This window comes from Eulemur rufifrons, chromosome 6 (genome assembly GCF_041146395.1).
Source record: "Eulemur rufifrons isolate Redbay chromosome 6, OSU_ERuf_1, whole genome shotgun sequence".
Classification (NCBI taxonomy): Eukaryota; Metazoa; Chordata; class Mammalia; order Primates; family Lemuridae; genus Eulemur; species Eulemur rufifrons.
Genome location: NC_090988.1, coordinates 88,505,440 through 88,514,595, shown reverse-complemented (window position 1 = coordinate 88,514,595; position 9,156 = coordinate 88,505,440). Strand labels below are relative to the sequence as shown.

Below are 9,156 nucleotides of genomic sequence, written 5' to 3'. Positions count from 1 at the left end.
CCACGGTGTAAGGCTGCGTGGGATGGGGTGTGGTCAGGGGTGTGGTTTTCTCTGATCACATTGAGAAGTTCCTAAGAATCCAGACTGTGCCCCTTTCCCTATTTACTGCTACTCGGTGATCTGTTACTGATTCCTATAGATAACAAGTGGAATTTCCTATTTGAAACAGGACTTGATTTCTCTATCTGAGCAATGGGAGTGAGGACCCTGACCTCCTAGAAGGGGTTGTCGGGAATAACACGGTGCTAGAAGTTGGGCGCGTAAGCCAGGCAGCACTGCAGGTTTGGGAAACAAGGATCCACTCACCCGCCCCTAGAGGACTCACGCCAAACAGCAGGGTGTGGGGAGAGTGTTACAAAGCGCATGAGGTCACCCATCAGCCAGGAGCCAAGAGATCAACAGGAGCAGACAGCAAAGGGAGAGGACATGCTCCAAGTCTCGGAGCTGTCTGCCCGCCCCTTCTCATGCTTGGTCCCTCTCTTGCCAAGGCACAAGTGGGCTGGGGACAGGAATTGGATGCAAGTTGAAGGCCAAGTACATTTAAGCTGGAGGAACAGAAAGTCAAATGTCCTTAGAGGGAAAGAGCCTGGGCTCTGGGGAGCCTGCCAGACTGGGTTGAGCCAGGTCAGTTACTCCTCCGCTGTGCCTCGGCCTTCTCACCTGTGAAATGAGCTGACACCGGCTTCCACGTGAAGTTCTTGTGAGGGGGAAATGAGCTGGTGCAGGTGAAGGGAAGTGCTCGATAGATGCTCGCTGAAATAATGCTGCCATCTTGGTGTTTGAACTCCAGCGCGCGTGGAGCACCAAGGTCAGGGATGCTCCCTGGTCCACTTTTGCTTTGAGTTTCAGGTAGCTGGTCTCCTCCCTCCTGTGTGGTTGGAAGAAGGATCCCCCTGCCCAGCTGTCCCCTCGGAGCTACCCTTTCGACCTGGAGGCCTGGGGTGAGCCCCCCTGCCCTTGCTGCCTTCTGCTAACCCCCCTCCTACAGAATCACTGAACACGTTGAATTTAAAATGCAGAACAATCTGGGCCGTGCGCCGGGCCAGGTTGCCCATGTCGGGCGGGCACTAGCTCTCGGTCAGCTGGGCATGCAGGCGTGCCAGCCTCCCTGCCCACTGGTCCTGGTGAGAACGGAGGGAGGGACTGTGACTTGTTAGGAGGATGTGAGTGGGTGGGTGAGGAAGGTGAAGGGAGTGGGATGCATGGAGTCCAGGACTCAGAGGGCCAGACCTCGGGGGTCAGAGATGGCGCTGGGTTCGTTGGGGCCCTGAGTCAGTGATAGATCTGGGAGAGCAGGCAGGGCCCTCATGGCCTGGCCCTGGGGGATAGACTGGGGGGCATGGGACACGGGGAGAGAAGGGGTGGGGAGGAGGACCCTGGGAGCCCACCCACACCTTTGCACCCCTCTCCTGCCTGTCTCCCTATAGTCTGCTGGTAACAGGCTGGGACTGACTGCTGGCTAGACTGGAGACGCTGGCAGCTGCGGACTCCCCAGCTTGGAGCAGCCCCTCTTTGGTAAGTGATCGAGCCCTCCTGCATTCGCTCTGGGAGCAGCCCCAGCCCTCTCTCAGGGCCCGGTGGCTGAGCTGGCCTCCCTTGGGGGCACAAGCAAGATGCTCAGGTTGGCTCCTTGCCCTGGACCCGTGGCTTGCCCTTCGCTTTCCCTGCTTTCCTGTGGTCCCTACCCCGCCCTGCTTCTGTGGCCACAAGGGGCTAAGGGCTAAGGATGGAGGCCCTTGGGGACGGGCTTGGGGGAGCCAGGTCCCCATCTCCCCATCTCTTTGCAGGTTAGTTCACTTTGTGTCAGTGGGGGTCTTCTGGCCCTGTCACCTAGATGCTTGCCCCCAGTGACCAGGAGCAAACCCTGGGTCCTGGGAAGGGAGGCTTCTGGATCCTTGTCTCTTCTCCAGAGACTCTTATAGACTCCAGGGGCCCCAGAAATCCGAATCTAGAGCAAGCTGGTCACCCACATCCACAAGTTGGAGGGGACTTGACACGCTTGTCCACCTTTCCTGCCCTGTGGGCAGCTCACCAACTCATGGAGTGCAGGGGTGCTTCCTACATGTGGCAACAGAAGGAGGCATCTGACATGGACTCTTCTTCCCCCTAGGGTAGGGCAGAGGACAGAGGAAAGGTGACCACCTGGGGAACTGGGCACCAGCTCGTGGGGGTGGAAGATGCTGGCAGGGGTGATGGGCAGGACATGGCTTGAGACAGGACCTCAGGATTCCCTTAGTGTGGGAGTTGGGGGAGTGAGGCTCTTGCCCAGTAGGCCTCTGCACTCATCCACAGGTTAAATCCTGGGGTGCAAGGAGTGTTCGGCTCCCTGGAGCTCCCAGGAATCCCCCCGAGAATGGTGAAGTCTAGTGTAAAAGCTGCTCAGGCCTTGTGTGTGTGTGTGTGTGTGTTAGCACCGGGCAGGGAGCTGGGTGTTTCCCTGGGCGCCCTGGAGACAGCTCTTCCCAGGGAGCAGGCCAGGGCTCTGCCGTGTGAGGCACCTGACCACTGGCCGCCTTTGCCCGCAGACCTCGAGCCGTGGAGAAGCAGCCCCATGAAGGTGCCCAGCCATGCAATGTTCCTGGAAGGCCGTCCTCCTCCTTGCCCTGGCCTCCATCGCAATCCAGTACACCGCCATCCGCACCTTCACCGCCAAGTCCTTCCACACCTGCCCGGGGCTGGCCGAGGCCGGGCTGGCCGAGCGCCTGTGCGAGGAGGGCCCCACCTTCGCCTACAACCTGTCCCGCAAGACCCACATCCTCATCCTGGCCACCACGCGCAGCGGCTCCTCCTTCGTGGGCCAGCTCTTCAACCAGCACCTGGACGTCTTCTACCTGTTTGAGCCCCTCTACCACGTCCAGAACACGCTCATCCCCCGCTTCACCCAGGGCAAGAGCCCGGCCGACCGGCGGGTCATGCTGGGTGCCAGCCGCGACCTCCTGCGAAGCCTTTATGACTGTGACCTCTACTTCCTGGAGAACTACATCAAGCCGCCGCCGGTCAACCATACCACCGACAGGATCTTCCGCCGCGGGGCCAGCAGGGTCCTCTGCTCGCGCCCGGTGTGCGACCCTCCGGGGTCCGCCGACCTGGTCCTGGAGGAGGGGGACTGCGTGCGCAAGTGCGGCCTGCTGAACCTCACCGTGGCGGCTGAGGCCTGTCGCGAGCGCAGCCACGTGGCCATCAAGACGGTGCGGGTGCCCGAGGTTAACGACTTGCGGGCTCTGGTCGAAGACCCCCGGTTAAACCTCAAGGTCATCCAGCTGGTCCGAGACCCCCGTGGCATTCTGGCTTCGCGCAGCGAGACCTTCCGCGACACGTACCGGCTCTGGCGGCTCTGGTACGGCACCGGCAGGAAGCCCTACAACCTGGATGTGACGCAGCTGACCACGGTGTGCGAGGACTTCTCCAACTCCGTGTCCACCGGCCTCACGCGGCCCGCGTGGCTCAAGGGCAAGTACATGTTGGTGCGCTACGAGGACCTGGCGCGCAACCCCATGAAGAAGACCGAGGAGATCTACGGGTTCCTGGGCATCCCCTTGGACAGCCACGTGGCCCGCTGGATCCAGAACAATACGCGGGGCGACCCCACCCTGGGCAAGCACAAATACGGCACCGTGCGAAACTCGGCCGCCACGGCCGAGAAGTGGCGCTTCCGCCTCTCCTACGACATTGTGGCCTTTGCGCAGAACGCCTGTCAGCAGGTGCTGGCCCAGCTGGGCTACAAGATGGCCAGCTCGGAGGAGGAGCTGAAGAACCCCTCGGTCAGCCTGGTGGAGGAGCGGGACTTCCGCCCCTTCTCGTGACGCGGGCGCCGTGGGTGGGGTGGGAGGCACTTGTGTCGGTTTTGATACAATGGACCGTTTCTAACTGTTGCCTTATTTCCCCCACCCTCTCCCACCCGGTCTTTGTGTCCTTCCCGCCCCCTGCCCTCCCCGCTCCCTTCTGCCTCTTTTTGTCTCTGGAATTTGCACTACGTCTCGGACGGGAATCACTGGGGCAGAGGGCGCGGGAGTGGGCTACGCCCCCACCCCCCATTCAGACACACGGATGCTGGGTCTCTGCGTGGACGGTGACAATGTTTACAAGCACCACACTCACACATTCACACACACACGGCACCCAGGAGGAGAGGCACCCAAGCCACACAGCTTCTCCAGATTTTGAATGGACGAGTGGTGGGGGTATTGTAGTTTTTGCACTGTCTTATACAAGGTAAGAAGATCCAAACAAAAGGACCACTTCCCTCTAATTTATGAATGGTGTCCACCCCTTCCGCATCCCTGCTTCCTGCCCCCATGCCCAGGGCCCCCCCTTAGAGCAGAGCAACTGCCCCTCCTGCCCATCCTTGCCTGTCGGTGAGCAGGTTTTTACTGTGAGGTGAATGTGGACCTTGTTTATTTTTTCCAGTCTGTGGCGATGCTGTCTGTCTGTCTGAGTCTTGTGGCTGCCCCTGGACCAGTGATGACTGATGAATCTTACGAGTTTCTGATTGATCTTGGGGTCCATCTGTGATATTTCTTTGTGCCAAAAAGAAAAAAAAAAAGAGTGGATCAGTTTGCTAAATGAACATTGAAATGCTTTATCTGTGTTTTCTGTAAATAAAAGAGTGCAATAACCTCTGGGTGTGGTCGTGGGACATTCTGGATGGGCGAGAGCAGGGCTCAGTGGGGTCTGGGTGCTCCTGGCTCAGGGGAGGAGGGCGAGGAGGCGGTGGAGGTGGGAATGAAATGGCAAGTCTGCCTTCCAGAACTCTCGTCACCCTCAGCAGTGAGTTCAGGGTTTCATTTCCCTTCAGTCAGCTGAGACCAGGTACCTCACAGCTAGCGGTGATGCTCAAAGTCTTCACCAAGTGGTATGGTTTGCCCGGTCAGATGGCTGGGGGTAAGGATGAGATCTTGGGACCCCTTCGTGTGCCGGATGTTGCTCCTTTAGTTGGTGCGTCTGGGGCCAGGATAGGGGAGGGGGAATATTCCAGGGGTGGGGTGGCTCCGGGCAGTGGCTGTTTTATCAAGTGGCCTGGAACTATTTTAGTATTTTAACAACTGGCACAGGTTTATTGGTGTCTACACTGGCAGAATATCTGCTGCGCTTACTTACCTGGGCAATGTAGTGGGTTCCTCCGGGCAACTTCCCCAGCTCTTATTCCAAGGAAATAGCTGGTCACAGCTTTGTCGTCCTGGGACAGTGGATTGCCTGGTGATTAGGCAGCTCCCTCGGTCCTGGCCACTTGGAAGAAGGGCTTCCTGAGGAACACGGTCCTGGGCCATTTTGTATGAGGTAGAGGATGTAGTTTCAGTAGCTATACCAAATGCTTTAACTAACAGTAGCTTAATCAAGATAGGCTATTTTGTTTTTTTAGAATTTTTTTATTGTGGTAAAATACACATAATAGGAAATTTACCGTCTAACCATTTTTAATTGTATATTTCATTAAATATATTTGTAATGTCATACACCACCATCCATCTCCATACCTCTTTTCATTTTGTAAAACTCTATACCCATAAAACAATAATTCCCTATTCCTCACTCTCCCTCAGCCCCTGGAAACCACCATTCTACTTTCTGTCTCTATGAATTTGACTACTCTAGGATCCTTGTATCAGTAGAATCATACAATATCTGTCCTTTTATGACTGGCTCATTTTACTCAGCTTAATGTCCCCAAGGGTCATCCATGTTGTAGCATGTGTCAGAATGTCCTTCATTTTTAAGGCTGAATAGCATTCCATTGTATGGATAGACACATTTTGCTTGTCCATTCTTTTCTCGATGGACACTTGGGTTCCATATTTCAGCTATTGTGAATAATGTTGCTGAGAACATGGGTGTGCAAATATCCCTTGAGGGCTACTTTCCGTTCTTTGAGTATACACCTAGAAGTGGAATTGCTGGATCATATGGCAATTCTATTTTTAATTATTTGAGGAACTGCCATACTATTTTCCACAGTGGCTATACAATTTTACTTTCCCACCAACAGTGCACAAGGATTTTAATTTTTCCACATCCTCACCAACACTTGTTTTCTTCCTTTTTTCTTATTTATTTATTTTTTTGAAATTAGCCACCCTAATGGCTATGAGGTGGTAAGATAGGCTATTTCTTTCATTCTCACTTAATTCTCACAGGCATAAGCTATTCAGGTCTGGTATGGTGGCTCCCAGGTTGTATGCCCAGAGATCAGGGGCCCTGACTCTTTCTGTGTTGTTGCTGCTCCATTTTCTAAGGTGTTGCCTTTGGCTCTATGGTCCAAGATGGCTTGCCAGGCAGTGGAAATAGGAAAGGAGGGCACACCTCCACTACGTGTGAACCCAACCCCAAAGTTATAGACATTACTGTCATTCATGTCTCATTGGCTAGAGCCTGGTCACATGGCACATTGAACTGCAAGGAAGCTGGGAAATGTAGTCTTTTATCTGAATGGCCATGACTGTTAAGATGGCTGATGAGTCTGAAGCTGAGCTCCCTGAGATTCAGGTTTCTCTTCTGCAAAAGGGAGATCGTAAAATTTACACTGTCATTCTTCAAGACCAGGAAGTGGATTGGAAATGTCTCTGCAAGACTGCTAGGCCGGACCTGGGGCTCTTCCTGCCCCTGGTTCATAGGAGCTGCTTCTCCAGCCTGTGGTGAGGAAGTCAACCAATCAGTTGGCTTCATGGCATCAGTGCTCAGGTGGGCCTCAGTCAGCACCCCTGGCCGGCTGCTCCGGCACTCAGAGAAGGCCTGCTCCTACAGAGGCCACGGCTGGCTGATCCTTTCCCTGCTACAGCAAATGACGTTGTGGCACTGTCTCCCAAGGAACTGCCTTCTCTTCACTCTGACTGCCCTGCCTTGGGTTCCCCAGGCCAGAGGCTTCTCTCGTCTGGGAGGGTGGCTTCATACTGGAACTGGGAGACACCAGAGATCCTGACCTAGTTGGAAAGAACCCCTCCCCTCAACTGCCGTGACAGAAGACTTTAATAAGGCTGGCTGGGCTTTCAGAGGACAGCCCTGTTTAGCCACAGAATCACCCATCACTCATTTATTCAGTCAAGTACGTGCAGACACTCGGGTTATGGGCATTCCTTCAAGAAACACAGTCCAGTGGGAGGCAAACAGGCCAAAAGATGGGTACAGCATGGGTGAAGTGCTGTGCCCACACACAGGTTTTGTGCCACACAGGCAGGGCTGCGTCCCGTACCAACTTGGTCTTGGAAAGCCCAAGGCCACCATAATGAGCCTACAGGCATGTTCCCTAGGCGTCATGGTCTCGTTCTATGTGTCTCTGGTCTTGGGGCTTAGAGAAGTCAGGGAGGGCTTCTTTAAGGTGGTGCCAGCACTGAGCCTTGGGGAGGGAGGAACTGGCCCTGTGGAGAAGGGTGAGAGGATTGTTCCCAGCCAAGGGAGAAGCCTGGGGCATTTGCCACTGTGCAGGCTGCGGGCAGGGTGCTGGGGCAGACCATGCACTGGAGCCTGTGCCCAGCAACTCAAGCTCGGGAAGCTCGCCAGCTCACCAGGGGCAGCTCAGCTGTCAAGGGATCCACTAATATGTATGATGACCAAACCCACAAGACAGAATCAGAGACCAGAGGGCTTGCCTGCTTTTAGGATAAAGACCAAACTCTCCCAGTGCTCTTTGGAGCCCTGCGTGTCCTGGCTCTTGCCACCTCTGGCTTCGTCCTGTGCTGTGGTTCCCTCTACTCTTCACTCCCTAGTCTTTCTGTTTTCGGCAATTCCGTGAACACTCTGTGGTAGATTCCTCCGGTGACAGCCCTCAATTTGCTTATGCCTTCTTGTAACCACAGTGTTGGGTAGTGTCCTCCCACACTGACTCTGGGTTTAGCCACATGCCTTGCTTTGGTCAGCGGGACAGTGGCAAGTACAGAGATATGAAAAGTCCTTGAGCTTTGGAGCTTGTCGTTTCTTGCTGCCTCTTGGAAGCCTTCACCTGCCGTGTGAAGGAAGCCCAGCATAGCTTGCTGGAGAAGAAAAGACCACTAGGTGAAGGACCAAGGAACCCCAACCGGTGGTTAGTCAGTTCTTCATTGACTTGGCAACTGATGAAGATGCGTGAGTGAGTCCCAGCCAAGATCAGCCACAATCTAGCACAGATGGCTGGAGTTGCCTGGCTGAGCCCACCAAATTTCTGACCCACAACATTGTGGGTTAAAAAAATGGATGCTGTTTTAAACCATTAAATTTTGTAGTGACTTGTTACACAGCAAAAGCTAACCGATACGTATGCCATTCTCTGTTCTATTGCAGGGTCTTTGCACAGACTGTTCCTTATGCCTGGTTTTCCTATTCCCCTCTACCTAGTTAATGTCTACTCATTCTTTGGATCTCAACTTAATTATCAACACTTCCTTGGTTTTACAAGATCCGTTCAGTTATCCTGCTTATAGACCCTTATACAGCTGATTATATATCCTGATTATAGGCCCTTATAGCACTGTGTATATCTCTTTTATAGTGTTTACCACAGTTGTAATCACACTTTTTAATCACAGGACCTGGCACATAATAAGTATCCAATAAACCCTGGTTGAATGAATAAAAGAATGAATAAAACAGGTGTTCCCCATCTGATGAAGGAGCATGCCTGCCCACGGCCTTCCCTTGGGAGTGTGCACGGCCTCTAGGGAATCCGCATGAGCCCTGAGGCAGCTAATGCCCTCGCAGGCTGTTTCTGACACATTATAGGAGGTTGAGCTGAGTTTTGTTCTAAGAATCTACATCCTCCCCCCGTAGTCAACAATTCTAACTCTACAGACCAACACTGGTGCTCCTATTTCTTTGTCACAATGCCGTCACCTGCCTTGCCACTTGTTACAGTTTCCAAGACTAATGCTCTGACGGAGAACGACAGGGAACAAACACGTGTACAGAATTTCACAGTTTACAAAGCATACTTCCCCCTCCTGTTAGTCACACCTCTGCGGCAGCTGTTTCCTGCTGACACAGAGGCACCTCTTTCTCGCCAAGGAAATGGTGGTCAGAATGCCACGTAGGCCGGGTGGCTCCTGCCTCCCTCTTCTGTATGTCGTGCCTTGATGGCCGAGGTCCTAAGGACTCACTTCCTGGTCTTGTCTCCAGACTCAGGGTCCTTCTCACCCTGTGGGTCTAGGTACATGTCCTGTCATTTCTTTTCATCACAGACTTCCTCTGTTTGTG

At 54.0% G+C, this 9,156-nt stretch overlaps 1 protein-coding gene across 1 annotated transcript; it reads left to right on the top strand.

Moving 5' to 3' along the window:
• Positions 1-467: 467 nt before the first annotated feature.
• On the top strand, positions 468-3,904 carry CHST1 (carbohydrate sulfotransferase 1). Its single transcript, XM_069469864.1, has 3 exons — positions 468-941; positions 1,428-1,515; positions 2,526-3,904. Exon 3 carries the CDS (start codon positions 2,568-2,570, stop codon positions 3,801-3,803), a length of 1,236 nt encoding a protein of 411 aa, XP_069325965.1. The 5' UTR covers positions 468-941; positions 1,428-1,515; positions 2,526-2,567; the 3' UTR covers positions 3,804-3,904.
• The last annotated feature ends 5,252 nt before the right edge of the window (positions 3,905-9,156 follow it).

Coding starts and splice junctions, on each gene's coding strand:
- CHST1 (XM_069469864.1), top strand. CDS start 2,568: ATGCAATGTTCCTGGAAGGCCGTCCTCCTCCTTGCCCTGGCCTCCATC.